General features: G+C 38.8%; 1 protein-coding gene across 1 annotated transcript in view; it reads left to right on the top strand.

The window, feature by feature from the left end:
• The window catches only part of LOC121949377 (cadherin-22-like), a 93,701-nt gene that overhangs the window by 11,006 nt on the left and 62,111 nt on the right, over positions 1 to 20,584 (top strand). The window contains exon 2 of the mRNA XM_042495051.1: positions 4,833 to 5,127. Within this exon, the coding sequence (XP_042350985.1) occupies positions 4,833 to 5,127 (295 nt within the window). The remainder of the gene's footprint in view (positions 1 to 4,832; positions 5,128 to 20,584) is intronic.

Raw genomic sequence — 20,584 nt, 5'->3', positions numbered from 1 at the left:
TCCCTGCAGCCTTGAAAGGTGGTCATAAAATGTTTGTAGTTTCCTCACAGACGAGGATAAGTGGCAGCGGTCAGTTTGACTTCAGCCTGTAAGAATGAATTCCAATTACAAGCCATTTTCACTTTTGGGGAAATAATGCCATACTGCCATAGTAATTTCTCAACTGCAAACTCTAAATGTCCAGCAGCATAATCCACTTACCGGATGTCCATTTCTGTGGTCAGTATGATAAACACATAGCTGTATTAGCTGCATCCTCACTGAGATTTTGTCATCAAAAGGTAGACTGATCCAAAATTTATGGTGTTTTTGTGGATCGGCATGTGTATCTTTGTAATGTTTATACCCTTGTCTCAACACTACTGACAGGGCCAATGAAAATCTTACACACCAAAGTCTTAATATCAATTCTGGTCATGCAAAATCTGCATTTTATCTTATTTATCTGATGCAGCTTCATTATCTGAAAAAATAAAAAGCTAAAAAAAACTGCATAAAAATAATTGACCAATAAAGTAGTTGTGACTCCTGCTCAGCGGTAATGGACTTCTCATGTAAATAAGATTTGCACTGCTGGTTATTTTTTACTAACAGAGTGACGTCCTGGATCTGACCTTTAGTTTGCTGAGAACAACTTAGCTAAGCGTAGTGTGTGTGTTTTTCAAGCTGCCAACTTGAATCACTCCAGTGAGGATAGACTGACAGACGGATGGGTATATCCAGCCGGAGGGGGGAGAAATAACATCATCCCGGCAGAATGATGAGCTCACTATATATGTATGTGTGCGCATGTGAGCAAGCACTCTCAGTGGATAGGTGTGTGTGTGGCTGAGTTGAGTGCATGTACAGTAGGTAGGGACTTACACGCATGGTGCCAGAATTTGTGCGATTGAATTAACACATGATGACAACATTTCACACACATTGTTGTCTGCAGAATCTAATTTAGAAATAAAGAGAGAGAGAGACAGTGGCTGGGGGAAACATATCCAGTGGCGTATGACTATGCACACTTTTATTGGATTGCAGTTTGGACCAATGAAACTTCTTTTATTATAACTGAAATATTGATACCGCCAAAATATCTGGCAGTATATTTCCTCCGACTGTTCATGTATTTGTCTTCAGGATGATTTGGAATGAGAGAAAAGGCAAAAACAGATAGATAAAAAGGGAGGGGAAAATGGATGAGGGAAGCAATATCAAGGCACAGGCTTGCATTATTCTGCGGTTTTACGACAAATACTTAATGAAAACCCCCGCGAGGGTGATAGAAGCCTGTATTTAATTAAGCCTTTATAAAATATTAACCAGGGAGGCCAGGGTGATTTCCCCTCATCCCTGGTCTGCTCAGTAGATTGAACCACAGTTACACTGCATAGACAGCTCTGAATTATAATTTCAGATAGAAGGTGAGTGAGAGAGAGAGCAGGTCTAGTGCTCACTAAAGAGCCAAAGGGGAGGTTGGGATGGAGGGCCGATGCTGCTCCTATTGCTGCCTCTGGAATGTCTTCTAATCACATTAGGGGGGAACTATAGCTCTGATTTATAAGGGCTCTTTTAAGTTCACTTTTCAGCACCGGCACCTCTATGTCTCTACCTTTAACAATCTTTGAAATGACTTTGATCTCCTAATTTGGGCGTCACATCCTGTGAAGGGCACAATGTGCAGAAAAGGTGTAAATCATCACTAGAATTGTGATGGCTGTTTTTTTTTCACAATGATGGCCGGTCTATAGGGAGTGCTGAGAGAGCCTTAAGCTGCAGTTGCTTTTGGGGAATAAGATAAGGGAATGGGAGAAGGGAATGTATTAATTTCTTTTGGTCACGGCTGATGACCAAATATCATTTTCTGACAACTATCAATGACATAAACCATCAGTATTCACAGCCACTGAAACTAAAAACAAAAATTCAGTGCAAAATCTGTTATGTAGTTATCTCAATTTAAAGGTCCAATTCTGGTTCTTCTGGACTTTCAGCCACATTTAACAGTCTTGATCAGCAGTGGTGGCATGTATCTAAGCACATTTTTAGAGCACTGTCCCTATGTAAGAATTTGAGGCATGTGTACTTTTACTTGAGTATTATCCTTGCATGCAACCGAATGCTTCTAGTTCACTTCATCTCAAACATTGTGCTTTTTACTACATTCATATATCTGACAGCTTTAGTTACCAGTTATTTTTACAAATTAAGAGTTTTGTACACAGCTGAAAACATAAAAGTACAGCTAAAAGATGAGTCTGTTTATCACTTGACAGAAAATTTAATTTACTAGCCACTATTTTACTAATTATTTTGGTGATTTTCATACAACACAATTTCATGGTTTAATCTTCACAAATAAAAATATTTGCTGCTTTTCTTTTAATCATTTGATATATTTTAAAATCCACTCATTACTAGGACATTTTTTTACTTGTTAAATTGTTTTTACAGAACAATAGATGAAAAAAAGCAGATTAATACATAATGAAAATAATCAATTGTAACAGTCTTATACAAAAGAGCAAACGGTATTTATGTTATAGTATAATAGTGAAAGGGTCATTTTTGGGAGTACATTTACTTTCAGAACTTGAAGTACATGTCCCCGATAACTTTTTCAGTGCATGACTTACTTCTAACAGAGTCATTTTAAAGCATGGTATTTGTACTTTTAATTAAGTACATGTAAATATAAGTCAGAAAATGAACCTGGCTCAGAGATCGTATTTTGTGGAATTCTTGTAATAACAAGTGTATTCATAGAAAACTGTAACCCCTGATCTCTCTCCAGCTATCGGCTGGTTCCTCGCCTATGACCTTGACATTGACTCATAAAGCAGGAGAGAAGTTGATTTTATTCCAGTTTTTGTCATTTGCTTGAAGAAATTTGCCTATTCACAAGTTAAATTGTCAAAACAGTGCTCACACAGGCCTACACTGAAAGTTGCTGTCCAAAATTAAACATTTTGTGTTTTTAAATCACAGTACACAATGGACAGACACGTTCAAAATGTAGCTATCACTATAAACCAGTTGAACCCTGTAAGAGGCAGTTAATAAGTGCCTTTGTCATTTGTTGATGCTACACATATTTCTAGCATGTGCCTCAAAAAGGCAAGTAAGCATATCAGCATCATGATTTCTTTTCTCCAAAGATGTTTTTACTAGAGATAACAAACCCTGCTGCACTCCATCAGCACTTCAGCTTTTGTTAAATGCCCTCTTGAAATATCATTAAACAAAATATCTAACAAAGCCTTCTTTTTTTTCAATTTATTACAGCCATTATATATTTTCTTTTTGTGTGCCTTTGGCCTCTTGTATCCATAATTGTCAATAGCAAATAGAGAGGTGGCATTTTTCAAAGATGGTCAAGTACTGATAGCTGATTGAAGAGTTGTGCAGAGTAGTTTTACGCAGGCAAATTAGTTATTCATAATTATGCAAACAATTTCTGTCAGCTGTCAATAGTTGTATTCCTTTTGTTTAACATAGTTTATAGACTTTTGGGTCTTTCTTTGGTGTTATGTGTTCTGAAAACGGTTGTGAAAATGTGTGAAACCAATGAAAAAGGGTTAACACGATTTGTGCTGTGCCAAGAAGATGATGCAACTCAAGTGGATCATAGTTTCATTAAGCATGTCTTAGTAATTGAGAAAAACTGTAATGAATTGCTTGTACACCATAATCAGAGCACCAGATATCAGATCCCAGTCCTACGGGTGTTTAGGTTTAGAGAGCAAAGGCATTTTGGGTATAGAGAGATCTTGGTTTTGTTTACATGATAAAAAAATGTAACTGGTTTTGTGCCTCAAATCACTTCTGACTTTTTCAGTATTTAAGCAGCTTCCATGGTAAATGTTGGGAGGGAAAATCATAAAATGAGATCAAGCTTTAGTTACATGATGCTGATGCAGTGCAAGAGATAGAAGATATATATAAGAAAAATATTGTAAAAAATATTATAAGAAAACCAGATTAAATACATTTTCATTGAACAGTCTACAACTTAAATATGTTTATTACATTCACTAACATCCCTTTGTCCAATGTGTATTTACATTTTAAAAACTATGAACACAATTAGCACAACAGTGGTCTTCACAGAAGATGCAGTCAATTAAGACATTTCTAAAATGCTCAGTTTTCTTTACACCAGGCTTACCCAATAACAAAATTGTAAATCTTTCTTTGTCTTAGTTTCAAATGCTCACACATGGCATTCCAGAAATGGAAACCTAATGTTCAAAGCCTTAAATATGGTATAAAGCTTCTACTTCTGCAACAACAGCAGCTCTAAAATTATACGGAAAAAGCTGTAAAGCATTTTTGATTGATCAGATCATTGTTACATTGAGAAACAGCTGATTTAAGGTGTGTAAAATAGACCAACCGCAGCTGAATCCAATCTTAATCTGGGATATAACCAGGTGTTGAAGTGCTTTTAATTTCATGGACATATACAGTTAAAAGAGGACATTTTGGGTTGACTTTGTTCAGTGTGGATACAGAACAACATAGAAGAGCAGAGAAAGGTAAATAATGTCTGGACAAGAGAGACGAAGAGGAGGAGCAGGCAGAAGTATAGTTGGAACAGAACTATTGGAAACTGTGTATATTTGTGTTTTTTCCCCTCCTGTGTCTATTTGTTTCTGTATTTAACTTATTGATTTTGTTGGATTTTTGATTGATCACTTGCAGCAATTTTGCTAATAAAAGGTATTGCAGCAGTTTGGTTACTTCTTATTTATTTCTTCTTTATTATTTACTAAATTATATTCTATAAAAACAATACATTAATCAACTGACTGTCCTCACATTTATTTTGTGTCAATTTCCAGATCCATACAGACTCTGACGAAGGTGAGGGCAACATCAAGTACACTATCTCTGGAGAGGGGGCGGGCACCATCTTCATCATCGATGAGCTAACAGGAGACATCCATGCCACAGAGAGACTGGACAGAGAAGAGAAGGCGTTCTACACACTTCGAGCTCAGGCCCGTGACCGGCTTTCCAATGACCCTCTGGAGCCAGAGTCGGAGTTTGTCATCAAGGTCCAAGACATCAATGACAGTGAGCCCAAATTCTTGGAGGGTCCCTACATCGGCAGAGTGGCAGAGTTGTCACCCATAGGTAAGGCGAAGAGAAAAGTGTAGTGCTTGGTGACTAGTGTTGTTTTCAGTGTGTGTGTGTGTGTGTGTGTGTGTGTGTGTGTGTGTGTGTGTGTGTGTGTGTGTGTGTGTGTGTGTGTGTGTGTGTGTGTCATCATTGCAAAATGTGGACCTGGTGACAACTATTGCTGTATGGACCACAGACGCAGCTTTGATAACTTTGCCAGGTGTTTATATGGTGGCCTGTCTGTCTGTGGACAGAGTAAGGAGGCAGCGAGCCACTTTATAGCCCTGGTAGGCTCAAGTGATATTTAACTATTAGGAAAATTCTGGGTATTTAGAAATACAGATACTTTTTATGAAACAGATACAGAGATGCTGTGTTGAAGTGATATATTGTAGTACACAGCACGCTCCACCAGTGGTCATTTTCTACTGGTGGAACTGGCTGAGAAAGATGGCAACTGCGAGTGCTGAGGATAACACTACAGTAAGAAAAGAAAATGCCTTTGCTCCCGTTTGCAAGTATTGACACGTATGTCCGTCTGTTAAGATGACTTCCTTCAACTACATAAGTATTTTATAAGCCATGTTACTTTATTCAACGCATCATCACCCTTCAGCCCAATAATGTGTTGGTAATCACCCCGGCAACAAGTGTCATCAGGTGCTCCAGAAAGTAGGGTGTTTTTTTCCAACCCATTCATTATTCTGTGTGCAGTATTTAAACCAAGTAAGACCTGCCTATGCATGCTTATTGCATATTAGAAGGACAGCATTGTAGGCTAACAATGACATACATATTTTTCATTTTAACACAAATACCACCATATAGCGTAGACCCTGTTGAAATGAAGGTACAAAAAGATAGATACTAAGCAAGCCTGGCTCCAGGCCCACAGATGTTATAAGTTGCGTATCATTCAGTTGGAGTGAACCTATCGCAATCTGGTCTCTAGTATTACAGCTATTTCCGTGATGCATAAGTAGGGTCTCTAACATAATGCTTTGTCCTGGGCTCAGGGGAAGCTAGAAAATGCCAAGAGGAGCAATATGCTAAAATTCTTTCCCATTGTGGAAATGAAAAAAAGCAGACAGGAGATATAAGATGGAAATAGATGTGGAGTCAGTGAATTTATTGTGGATGAGAGGGAAGTAGAATGGTGACATGGACATTTGAGGAGGATCCCCACATGGACTCTGGCAGAGCTATGGCGCGTAGGTAGGAATTATATGGAAAATGAAGGAGACGGTTCAGGCATATAAAGAAAGGAGAGGCAAATTGCATTACTCCCAGATGAGCTTTGTGGCTGTGTTCTGACACACTGTTATGAGGCAGATGATGAAGGGGGGAATAAGGGTGAAAGAGGAGCAGAGGAGAGGTGCTCCAGAGGAGTAGATAATGGCGAGGGCACAGCGTATTTTCATGGAGGCTTTTGACATGGAAACCACAATGCCATGTATCTTGACATGGTTTTATTGTGAGCAACAGTATTAGCGGCACCCCAAGGCTGCTTAAAATTCTCAGCGAAATGGAAAAGACAGGTGAACGAGGGTGTCAGGGGCTTCATTAGCACGGTATTAATGTCAAACACACTGCTGATGTTTAATAAACAAAACTCTGTTCAGCTGCCAAATGATATCACAATACTGTGTGTGCTCAGGGTGTTGTGTGAGATGCTGGTTTGTGCATGAGTGTGTGTGTGTGTGTGTGTGTATGTGTGTGTGTGATCATGCATATGTGGTGGAGGTGGAGGTGCTTCGTGTTTGAGTGACTCCAGGAGTGGAGCAGAATGGAATGGCTCTTCCCTTTTCAAGCCTGATTGGAATTAATTCCTGCTTCCTCAGCATGATCCAAACCATGGACATTTCTGCCTACAGTGCTCTCTAAAACTGAATGGGGTGTGTGTGTATGCTTGTGTGTGAGAGAATGAGTGGGAGGGAGAGGCAGTGAGAGAGAGTGAGGGGCAGAGCAATTGAAGGGTAAACAGGGGAAAGATAAATAGAAAAGAAATAATGCAGAGTTTTAGAAAAAAAAAAGAAAAAAGAAGCAAAACCTTGGGAAGCAAGCGCACTATTATCTCCTCAAGAAAGAGAGGAATGGAGTCAGGGAGACCACGCTTAGTTAATGTTAGTTAATGCAATCTTAATGATCACGACCCCTCCACTTTGGCTGCTCCCCCTTGTTCGACCCTGTCGCACCTCAGTCAAATTACGCACTAAATGAGTGTGTGGTTCATGTTTTAAACATCGTTGTGGAGCACTAGCCCTAATGAGGTAACAGCTACTGCTTAGTCAAGCATTCTCCTGCCCTGTCCCTGTTTCTTTTCTTTCCACTGTTCCCCTGTTGAACATCAGCTAAGGCCAGCAGTATTTTTTTGGCATGTCAGTGATAAGGTCACAAGTACAATGACAATAACTGAAGGGAGTGCAAAGAAAATAAAAGTGTCAGACAGAGCAGCTTGACTGTCACATGTCACTCAACAGCTCATGGGCTTTTTCAGCACATTGCCCCTCTACCACTGTTTTTGAAGTGTAGCTCAAATAGGTGGAGAATATGCAGTTTATTTTTCAGCCGTCTCGACATGCACAGTCCTGCTGCTGTGAATATTCATTATAGCTCAGAATGTGTATTAATCCATGGCTAAAAGTAATCCCCAACAGATGTACTGTTTAGAGAAACGTTTGCTAAAACTAAAATGCTAAAATGCCAGCTGTTTTAGGAAATTACATAGCCTTATTTTTATTTATTTATTTAAAATAAAGATTTACAAATGTCCTTGGGGCCCAGTGCTGTAGGCCAGTGCTGTGGATGAACCAAGCAGCAACCTCTGGCAAAAATAAAGGCAACACAGAGGTGCCGAAAACCTGCAGTTCTTTGAATGACCGCTTGAGGCTTGCTCCAAACAGAGTCAGTCCCTATTGACCTGCGTGTTAAAATTCCCAACTCTACGGCAGAAACAAACAGCCTGGTACATGTTTGTACAAAAAATGTTTTTCATCTCTATAGCAGATTGTCCCCTTCGTGATGGGGGGAGAATTTTCACCTGTAAAGTCACCATTGACATTCTATTAAGTTATATTAATTATTCATAACTAAAGGCTGATGCTTGAAGTGACAGGCTGTCTGCTGATGGTGTTCCAGGCCTTGAAGTCAGATTTACTCCTCGCTCCTCACCAGCACCAGCCTCTCGCCCAATTATGGTCACTTGTGTCTTCACCAATATGGCGAAGGCTGTAAACTTGAGGCTTCAAAATGGCTGGGTGATGTCACTTAGCTGCATTCATTATTTTACAGTCTGTGGCATGAATGTGCTAACAGAGCAGCGATCATTGAACACGTTCATTATGGTAAACTGAACGCATATGTTTGCAGTTTATGAACTTGAGCATGAGCATCGTTGACTCTCCTGACAGTAAACTACGCTCGTCTTCCAGCACCTGAAGGTATATGACAGAATAAACTGCAGGATTTTTGTGATCATAATCAAGACTTCGCTTTTTTTCCCAACATCCCCACCTACTTACACGAAGCCAAAGAAAAATAAAACATCACTTCATCACTGACGACACAGTGTGGATTACCTTTAGTTTACAGCTGTAATTTTGGACTGGAAAAAAGCACAGCCCTGATTGTTGTTAGCTTGCCAACTACTTGCAGCTCTCCTGGAAGCATATGAAAGATATGTTTTATGTTTTTTAGCTGCTGTATAATTTGGTTCATGCTGGCTAAATGTAAGTTCCATTACATCTACAGAATACTTTTATTACACCTCTTTTTTTCAGTGTCTCCTGATAAAGTGATAAAACATATACTCACATTGGTTTTCTTTGGCTTTTAAAAGTAATCTCCGTCTGTGATTCTTTAGTTGTATATATTAATTCATTTAGTTTGGGTAGAAGGTGGTGGCAGTGATTGTGGGCTGAGGATGAAAGGGAAGGAGGATTTAAAAAATGGAAGAAATGGACAATAACTAGTGCATTTTTGGGACTCAAATTGTGATCTATTAACACTGATTAGTTTATTTTAATCTGTGTGAAGTGATCTTTGAGCTTGCTATTGTGAAGTGTGAACCTACACAGCACCGGTTTAGTCTTTTTATTTGATTTATTAAGAAAGCTAAAGAAACACAAGCCATTTATTTGTTTTTTTTTTTAGTTGTGTCCTTTGAGCATCAACAATTTGTTTGACTTTTTTTCCCAGCTGTGAGCTGCTCCGCTATTGCTTTGGTGCATTGCGTTGTCTAAAAATCATGTACATTAACACAACCGAAGCATGCTGACAACTTTAATAGTGTAGATTTGACTTTGTCACTTTCTATGTATGAACGCGCTATATACACAAAACCTGGTGGGAATCAGTACTTTTTATATAATTTGGACTCAGCTTCTGTGATCTGAGGCAGGGTTGCATTTTATGCCGTGATAGAAGCAGGTTGCAAACATTAGCCACCCCAGTGATATGCTCACTGTGCTGTTTTACAGCCAACCATACAGCAAACTGCTTTGGAAAACGTGAGGCCATAATAGTAAGAAAGTAATCAGTAGTCTGCTGCCTGAGGCATATTCATTTTTACTTATCACTCCTGTCATGTCTCCCAATGCGCGTCTTTGTCATAGCTTTATAGCCTCCACCCCTGCTGCCTCCCAGTTTTTTGCAGAAGCTACCTGTTTGTCTGTCTGTTTGCTCAGCATCTGCTGCCATACCAAAAATATTACTTGTGTATATTGTCGGTTTGTTGGGGTTGGTTAACTCTGAAAAGGAGACGAGAGGGCAAATAAAATAGGAGCTGCAAAGATGATGATGAAATGTGAGGGCCTGAGCTTTGTGTTGTCCTTTGGAAAATGTGCGGCTAATGAAATTGCAGTCTTAAATCAAATTTGTAGCGCATGGGTGATTGAATGTTGCTTTGAGAACCGTGCATGTCTTTATGTCGGGACAGAAGAGGGAACATGGATGGAGTCGCTCTGCTAGCTGTGTCCTCTGACTCATGATGATAAAGACTGTGGAAAATTGATTTAATACAGTGTCTCGGTAGAGGACATCCTGGACTGAACACAACCCAAATGAAACTGACTAGTAGATGTGGCTTAGGGATTACTTGTATTAATTACAGCCAAAATAGATGTATTTTTATTATACAGATTCAAAATCTGTAGCTGAGTTGAAGCAGACTGAGACAACAGTGTGGCCTAGAGGTAAAGAGCTTAAGATTGCCGACTCACTTATCACCAGCAACAGGAGAGTGTCTTTTTAGCTAATATTGCTGTGAGTACTAAAACACATTAATGACATGGTGAAAAAAAAATGAGTTAAATGACACTGGTTCAATTATTATTATTTTTTAAATTTGATATCAGAATTGTTTTTGTTTTTAGTTAAAGTGTAACTTTAACTTTTAAAAGTGATTTCAACATTTTACACTGATAGGAATACACTAGCCAGCAGCATGGTGGCTCAGTATCTAGCACCAAAGAAAAAGGTCTTCGGTTCAAAAGGCCAAATTGGGGCTTTCGACAAATATTCTCTGGAGTTTGCATTTTTTCCCAGGTGCCACTCTGTGAATGACTGTCATTCACATGTTTGTTTTGTTTCCCTGCATAACGTGATCTCATCTTTACTTGTTTTGATACTTGTGCAGAAGTCCCCTGCATCACTGTACTGACGCCCTAGGAGTGAGATCAGGCTGCCCTGCGCCACTCCCAGTGGACGCATAATCAACAGGTTGAGAAAAAAAAAGGATATAGCTCTTGTCTGGTCAAAGAAACACATTTGATGTGTGAGGTGATGTGTACATTAAGTGGCACATCGGAGTAAAGAATCCTTCATCTGCCTTTTTCTTCAACCATCCTCCCTTTGGCATGGCAGCATGCCCCTGACCTGAACTTGTGTCTCAAATTATTGTATAGGTTAGCTGCATTGTGAAAGTTGTATAAATATGCACTGCATGTATGTGTCCGCACCTTTTATGGGGAAAGAAAATGTTTTTTATCTTATATAAAGATAATGATATATTTTTGGTTTTGACCTTGTATAAATAGTTTTAACATATTCCATTATGTTTGTCAGGCTTGAGAGAGGTTAAGATATATTCTGAAATTAAAAGCTGTGTATTGAAGGTCTATTTGATTAATGGATTCTCACTTAAAAACCAACAGGTCATCTTTCTCTTTATGGCTCACCATCCACTGCATTTTCTGAATTAAAAAAATGGGTTCATCATCATGTAAATCACCTACGATGTTAAAAGCTAATGCTGCCTCATGTCCATTTTCAAGGTAATATTAGGGGTACAGGTCTGTCTATTTAAAACCACCCATCCTTCCATTATACAATACCTCAAATTCATCTTTGGCCAAAAGCCCCGTGTCATCCTTAAAGTCCCAATAAAATTTGCTGAGACCACTTAAAATTGCATAATGTAGTAATATAGAAAGAGGTAGATAACCTTAAACGTGAATAATGCAGATTCACTTTCTTGCAATACACAAACATGGAGCTGGAACAGGCAGCCATATAGCCAATGGCTGGAAACTCGTAAACAGCTAGAGGGTATGATTTCATCATATTAATAAGAATGTTGCTGACAAGAGGGTAAGGGTACGAGGGAGGTGTATGGTAAGTTTATGACAGAGTTATTTTATGGAGTTTGTATGGGTGGAAAATAAGTTATTTGATAGGTGAAGTATGGCTTGATGGATCTCAGCTTGGTGGTTTATTGTAGTGACAATTAAGCATTTTGAAAAGAGAGAGAGAGAGAGGGAGAGAGAGCAAAGTTTCATATGTATAAAGTGATGATGATGATGAAATGATAGGTGGTGCAGATAACCTTTATGTCTGTGTAATTTATCTCAGTGAAATGGGATGATAAATAGATGACAAGACAGAGTCTTTGTTGTGCTTCAAGCAAAGTAAGATTGTGGTTTTATTTAAATTGGATGGGAATCTTCGTGGAGGTCTGTTTTATTTTGAAAGTCAGTTTGTCAAAAAGCCGCGGTACAGCAGTCGAGACATATTTGTACGAGTCAAAGGGAAGACGTTAGGTCCTTGTGTTGCAATAGTGACAAACCAGTTTATGCATTTGAAGATTCATGTGGTGATTAAGTGAATTAGAGGTTTTGGCTTTTTTTCTGTTAAAGGCAATAGATAATGGAGCTGAGCTCCTTCATTTGGGATCTGTGTTATTACTTTCGGGTTGATGTAGAACATTTGAAAATCATCAAATTGATTTTCCATGTTTAGATCCGTTAGGAATCAGGTTTTCTTATTCATTCAGTTAAAGTTTGTTTGTTTCTTGGTTAAATTCTGTGTTTGCTCTGTAGCATTACTTTTGCCACTAATGCTCTCTAATTATTTTAGCTTTATATCCTAAATTAGCTTTCTAGTCCTTGTTTCTTTGTTTATTGAGCGTGGGGTTATTTTTCCACTTAGAAAAAACAACAACACATATTTGTTTTATGATAATATGAATTATGAGTGCAAAGATACCTTAGAGACAGATGTGGTTCTGCATGAATATTTAAAGAATAGTGATGGACGTCCCTATTAAGGCACTACAATAAATACTTATGACTGCAGAATGAAACAGTAAGAGGAAATATTTATTTCCTCTTTTGTGTTGTCTCAGGCAGTGTGTGTCTCATAGCACTAACGGAACTGTTCATAAGAGTGAAAGCTCTCAATTCTCTCTATATACAACAGCTTTTACATTGTTTATAGTATATGGTAATATCAGGTAGCATATGGAGGATGACATGAAGGGCTAATGTTTATGTTTTGGAAAGCTTCATCATTAATATTTGAATTGGATCCATCTCTTTTCCCTCTGGTTTTACCCAGCTTTGCTAAGTGTTTAAATATTTATGTAGCTTTGAGCTAGGCCTCAAGTTTTAAAGACCCAGAGGCTAAAGTAAAGTCAAACTGGTAAGCTGTCAGACAATACTGCATAGACATATAGGCTGGCTTCTTTTACAGTTAAACATTAAGATAGAGTTTTTAGACAAAATGTCTAGCGCACGTACTCCAGAGGCATTATTGCCAGTAACACAGTGGGACCCCAAGCTAATGCTTATGCTCCACACGCCCAGCTAATATTGAAGTAATAAAGACAGGCCTTTTCCAATTTGAAATTAGTATTACACCGTGTTACAACATGCATACCAAGACATCTGTCACTCCGTTTTTTTTCTGTCTTAATGTGAGCTGACTGACTAAGAGGCACAATTTGTTGGATTTGAAACCATTTAGTGACTGAGGCAGACATCCTCTCCTTTCACTCAGAGGTCGGGTGACAGCAAGGGAGTCGGGTGGAAATGTGGCTAAGAGGGGCAGCTCCTGATGGTGGAATCACAACAGGGTGAAACGTTTCCACAGAGCTAATCCTGTGATTGATGTGGTTCCATTAGAGAGGACCTGAGGACCTCTGAGTGGCAGAGATGTGGCGCGACACGACGTCCGCGCTGTAGCCCGTAACCTCAGGTAACACTGACTGACAAGTCGCAGTGTCCTAAGAACAACAGGCAGGCAAATAGCAGTCTGATAACAGACATTAAGCTGACCACTATCCTTAGCTTTTATCTGCCAATGATACAAGCTGATGTGGTGTAGAATTACCAAACACAAAGAACAACAGAGTTCAAAGTAGCACTGTGGTAGCCTTGAACTGACATTTATCCTATTCCTTATCAAAGACACAGTCTAGCATATAAAGCAAGGCAGGAGAAACTGACAAACTACAAAGGCCATTAAACAACAGAGATAGGTTTTAAGATGACCTGCACTTTTATCTGCTTAACAAATATCAGCATCCAAGGCTTTCCTGCAGATCTCCACACCTCAAGGCATGTTATCTCTGTAAATGCCACAAGACTATGTGCATTTTTTTAGAATCATTTGAATTAACCCATGTTGTAGCAATTTGTCTTTGGACTAAATGTGTGTTTTAATAGTACCTGTATTGATTTCAAGTATCAAGCATACTATAGCCCAATCATACATTCATGTGTAGGGGTAGGGTGTCCTAATTCTTGTTGGGATGGAGGCGTAAAGCAAAGTGAGAGTCTGTGAGAGGCACACTCCAAACTGAATGTTAGGAGAAATCATCAGTAAGATTGCTATGCGAGCAACAGAAGAAACCCACTTGATGCATTGTCTTCTCAAACAATTATGATTACCATCGTATTGGCTTTGTTTAATGTTGTTTAGTGTAATATATTTTCTCTATAACAATCTTAAAAAAATCCTCAGTATTCTGATGTCAATGTAGCTAATGAGCTAGCCAGATAAACAAACGTTGTTACTGCTGGGATTATTCCCAGCTGCTCGTGGCATATGATGTCCAAAATTTACAAACAGCAAAGTTGCGACACTTCTTACCACTCCCTTAGACTTTTAATCAGATGACTTGTTTAGATTGATAGCGCAAAATTTAAGTTGTAAACAAAATGCAAGAATCCTGACAACCACAAAATACTGCCTCTAATCCCATGTAAGAGAAATCACCACAGCAAAAGACGACATATTCACAATGTCTGGTAACACTAATTAATCTGTTTTTGTAAACGCCAGCATTGATGACTACTGATGACATCAGGATTCTTGTAATTCTGTTTATAGGGATAAAGTGGCACTCCAAAACAAGGGGAAGGGTTAAAAAGAAGAAATCATATTGAGCCTTTGTTAGAGTATATCATTACTATAGCACAGCTCCTAAAAAATAAAATATGCTTTGCAGTCCCTTTAGAGGAATATTTTCTACTGAAAAAGACATCTAGTAGACAGGTGCTTCATAAAATACCTCAGGTGAGGCATAGAGATTGACAGGACTGAATGCCCAGAGAGCAGTGAAGGAGAAGCCTTGTGCAATGGACTTTCTAAGTGTCTTCATGAAGGTCATAGCCTCATATATCACTGTGTACAAAGGTATACACAATATACACACGATAACTGGCATTTGAAGGGCGTTCGTTTTGACTGATTTAGAGAACAGCACCAGGTCGAATAAAGCAGTAAAACCGAATGCCCTGTCAATAACGCTTGACCAGTATTTTTAAAACCTTTTCTGTCATACCACAAATGACTTTTCCCTGTATTGTTTTAGCTAGTGAACTGTGCTTATGCAGGAAACATAGCGTAAACATAGCTTTTTGTTCAAAACAACATGTCTTGTTTTCTCTGATTTTGTCTTCCTGTTCTTTTGACCTTTATCTCTCTCTCTCTTTCTGTCTTTCAATCTCACTTTCACCCTCAGCATATTCAGCATGAGAGATAACCCTCCCCCCTACTCCTTTTGTATGTAATGTGAGAACTCCACAAGGGGATTAAAGTAATAATCACCCTTCCTGTTGCCCAGGAGGCTGCAGATTGCAGCAGTCACCATTAGGCCAGCCGTGGCCTGTCATGCTAACTGAAGATGAGACATTTGGAGCAGTAGGATCACAGAAGAGAGCAATGTGACAAGGCAGGAGCAACTTAAAGTCAATATTCTCTGCCAACCACCTTTATGTATATGACCAGTAACATCCACCATTATGTGCTCAACCGCAGTGCTCTACATAATTGATTTGGGTTGATGTGTGTGTGGTAGTGTGTATGAATCAGTTTGTATGTTGGGGAGGAGGGGACCAAGCGAGAGAGTAAGTGAATAAGTGATGCATTGTGTGAGGAGACATGACAACAGCAGCACGATAGATTTGCAATCGTGAAATTGATTAAGGCTCTCCGTTTTTCATTATTGTAGAGATACGATCAAGCAGAAAGGCATAGCCGCTGTCTTTAGTTTTAGTGCATTATACATTTTGACAATGTGCAGGGAATATGCTGTGTCTCAAACAATAATGTTGATACCAGGCTTGCAGATACAGGGAAGTATTCAAATCTAATGATTTATTCATACAAACAGTTTGAAACACTGGATAGTTTTTGTAAAGGTACAGAAGGGTTTTTGCCCAAAAAAGTTTCTGGACCTCAATGTGCGTCCTTATAGATGGTGATTCAGCAACTTTTTGTCATTGTAAGTCCATAGACAAATGCTTAAAGCTATACTATGCAAAACTCCATGGTTAATGTTAATGTTGTTTTTAATGTGCAAAAGTGAAAGTGAAAGCCAAGCTTTGTCTATTTGGTGTTTCACCTTGCTACATTGTCATATAGCTGTAGCTTTCTCTTGGATGTATGCTAGGGTCTGGCACCTGGTTGCTACTTTTTTATAGTCTTGACCTCACCTGCGTGCTGTGCCTATGAAGTCCCAAACACAGCAAGATAAGTGGAAAATAAAAAGATAAAGGCAAAGGGCAGGGTCTCTGCCAACTCGATCTCACTCCAACTTGTTAAATACTGACGCTTGGTCAGTGGGCCTCAGCGTCAGATACTAAGGCCCCCTATAGCACTTATATGAGACGCACCAGGGAACAGCATTCTTGGACGTTGCAAGCAACTGCTGTCATAAAAAGGATTCAAAGGTTCCTGATTAGGGAATGGGAGGGAAGGATGGGTCAAGCAAACTGTGGACTTTCATCTGGAGATTGCTGTTTGTGTCCTGTGTGTAACCAAAGTATATTGAGTTTTATAACAGTCTGTTGTATGTGTAGCATACTATGCTAGTGATGTGTGTCACATCACATTAGATTATGTTAGTAACAAGTGTACTTACTTTAAACCAACAAAACAGTTTTTTACCCATGTTCTGAGTTTGTTTTTAACAGAGACTATGAATTGAAAATGCTAAAACTGTACATTTAGGTTAATAAGTGATGACTGAAAAGGATGACCTTTATATTAGTCCACACATTGTTGTTTTTGGGAAGTATTGCGAAGTATACCTTTAAAAAGTAATGAGAGGTTAAAGTTTAAAGTTGACATGCAACACTGGCCTACAACATTGTCTGCAAAACACAGAATGATCTGATCTATTAAAAGACACGAGTTCAAAGGCTAACAAAGATTAGATTTACAATCCCTGTTGGGAGAGATGAAAAATATCCCCAAATCCTTGTAGAGATCTGGAAGAGGATCAATGTAAGCAGCAGGCCATTGCCTTTTATGACATGGCAGATTTTTCTCCCCTTTATACTTCATTCTCTCTCACCCTCCTTTTCTCGCCCTCGTTCTCTCCCCACCTTTCTCTCCTGGGGCATTTATGTGGATGAGAGAGGAATGAATCACATTGGAAGTAGTGAAGAAATAACTTTTCATGTGAAAACACCTCAGCTTTTATGGCTTTACTAAATGATCCATAATGCGGGCGGGGAGCACTCAGTCCTGCAGATTAAGGCGGGTCGTAGCGGGAAAGAGGCTCAGTGCCGCAGCCGTTAGACCCCTCCACTGAAGCTCGCACCAGTACAGCACCAGCTGAGATAGGCACAAATCTCTTTTACGAGGCTGCCTCTTAAATAGCTGTCAGTCTAGTGTCTCACACGTGGCACACTCCTCCAGCTCCCCTCACAGTAATTGAACCATCTCTCCCAGAGTGCTGAAATGGTGTGGGAAGCCATTCCGACAGCCTGTGTTGATACCATTAAACCAAACTCGTGCATAAATCTAACTATATAGCCATGCTCATGGCATCCACCGAATCCTCCACGCCCCAAAAGCAACCCTACTCCTTACTCCATTTCACCAGAGATGGTCCCAGGGTTAGTTTGCATCTAAATATTATTTACATGATCCTTCAAGAGATACTGTACACTGCCTAAATGTCATTTGCATGACAGACTTTATGTTTTTATTTTGGAATGACTGTTGCTTCCTTTATGTTCTTCCCACCTCGACAATGTTACAGCATTGTCAGAAGTATTATGTGTACCAGTCTGAAACAGACAAATACAAGCTTGTAATTTGATGAAAAGCCACCTTCTAAGCTTTTAATTCCAAGGTTATTTCCGTTACTTTATTAGCTGTTAATCTCATGTACCTGGTGGGATTTTTAGTTCCCTTAAAGAGGAGTTATCATTTTATTACAATAGAATTATAGAAATATCAACTATTATGTAGAAGTGGCAAATAATGTTAAATAAGCAGCTGCCATTCAACCTCAATTATGTCTTAGGCATTTTGCTCTGCTAGAGGATTAAATGAATAACAAAGCCACATCCTCATTATAGTTGCACAGCCATGAGAAACATTGCTAAACAGTGTTTCTCTGATGAATGCTTTAGTGAATGCGAGGGAAAAACAGCAAAAATTCAAATCTGCTGTCATATCATCTAATTATTAAATTGAAAATCAGTTGTGTTACAGAATTCGCATATGAAAATACGCACGATGCTGACTTTTCTATTTTAATATTGTTTTGATGCCGAGACTAATAATGTAAATATCTGCAGGCTCTGAGAGCATGCGCAAGTGAGGGGACTAAATATTAATTTGGCTTTCTGACAAAATTGCATTGGTTGCATGTGTTTATAGATTTACATAACACCAAGCTGAAAACTATTGTTTCACTGGCCTTTTCTGGTTGACAGTTTCACTTTTGACCCTGTCTGTGAATAGGTCACGCACGATTTCATTCATCCCTACGTATTTCTAACTTTGAATTGTAAAATCTCAAAATAATTGGTTTCATCTATTTAAAAAAAAAAAAAAAAATCCGAATGCCTTTTGCAATAACTTCACACTGATCCAGATATTGGAACCAATACAAGTTAGCTGTCACTGTACCCTGGCAACATGGAGGAATTCAAATTCAATGAAAACTGGCTATTTAACCAAGTTTTCCTGGCTTGGCTAAAACTGGTACAAGGCAATACATACTCAGTACTCGCTGTATTTTATGCAAAAAAAAAAGGTTTCCAGACTTAGCACGATGGGAATCAAGGCAGTGGAATCTCACGTGTAGACTCAGACAACACATTGAAAACCTGTCAACAAATTATAGGTATTTCCCCAAAAAGTCATGCTTATGTTACAAGAAACATTTGGACAAAACTGTCACCAATCCTGAGTAATTGATGTCATTTTTATTCCCCCTTCAATTTTGGTTATTGTAAATTGGTCTTAAATTTTCATCCAACTGGCATAAAAAAATGTCTTTAAAAGTCTTCAGTCTAACTAGCCTTTATCCATAGTAAACCCGCAACCCTAGAAATTATGCTTGTATATTACTAAATTGTGTCCTTAATAACGTTGTTGTGGCATCATCATCTTAGCCTGAATTATATTAAGAGAAAATGTTTCTTTGAGGTATGGAAACAGTTTTACCACATAGGCTTGGAAAGGAGGTGGTTGAGAAGGACTGCAGATGTTTAAAGTGCAGAACCTTGACACCAGAACCCCAAGTTTGCGTCCAGAATCCTGACTTAGGCAAAAAAAAGCAGTTTGGTTAGGGGTTAGGATTAGGGTTAGGCTGATATGTTCAGTATTAACAGTATTGCCATGTATGTTAATTATCAATATTTACTATTTAATTTTTTAAATATTTATCAATATTACGTCAATAGAAAATGTAATTTGCTTGGCGTAATGTTTCCCTCAAAATCCATTTGCTGTTTTAAATTAGTTGTATATAAATGTAATTTTGTGGAGACAGAGCTACAACTGGGTGTTTGCTAAATGTTATCATTTTCAGCAGTAGGCTACTGTTTAAATTAAAGGAAGAAAGAGAGGCTAAGATGTAATTGACTGTGTCATTCCATTTCATCATTGGTGTTATTGCCAGGATATGTTGAAAATATGATGAAGAAAGTTTTGTTGTATAACCAAATCAAACAAAGCTTGTCTCAAACAAATGTGCCCATGAGAGGGAATAAAGGGAGACAAACCTGTATATTTTGGTAATTAAAATTATTATTGCTACAGTGCATGCTGTCTCATCTGAGAGCAATTTGTGATTGAAGTTTTAGTTGGTGAGAGAAAAACAACTCTTAAGCTAATGAATATCTGGAGCGCCTCTCCATTAGACATACTTCTCCTATTACAGCAATATGCATTACATTCGAATCTGAGAAAGTCAATAATTTTTATTGAATCCCCAAAAGTCCATCAACAGTAGAATCTGCTTAAGTGAGACGCCAACCACGCCAACAGATACTGTAAGTAATGACTTCTCCCAGTGAAAAACACTGATGCAAGCCAGAGCTTTAATAAGAGCCCAAGTGCCAAACTCACTGCTTCACTTCTCTTTTTAATATAAACACAATAAAGAGGCATTTGCATTTATATAGTTCTTCCAAGCCATCTGACGTTGCTGCCAGCCAGAACCCAGAAACAGCTGAGCATCAAACTGATTGTTACCTGGGGAAAATTAAGATAAGGGGGTAATCCTATGGATGAAAATGGCTTTGTTGGATCCACAGCGGTGGGGCCAACCAGGTAGGCAGAATTAGCAAACCCCTGCCGGCCACCAGTAATGAAAACACCTATACAGCCTTATGTTTTCAATATGATAAGAGTGATATCTCACTCATCCCCAAACTGGAATGCAGCACATCTTGATCTTCTAAGGATCAGGATGGTGTGCACTTTGTAAATTTGGATGGGCTAA

The sequence above is a fragment of the Plectropomus leopardus genome, chromosome 2, assembly GCF_008729295.1.
Source record: "Plectropomus leopardus isolate mb chromosome 2, YSFRI_Pleo_2.0, whole genome shotgun sequence".
NCBI lineage: Eukaryota > Metazoa > Chordata > Actinopteri > Perciformes > Serranidae > Plectropomus > Plectropomus leopardus.
The sequence above is the reverse complement of the archived record's forward strand: the minus strand, read 5'-3'. Positions and strand labels throughout refer to the sequence as shown.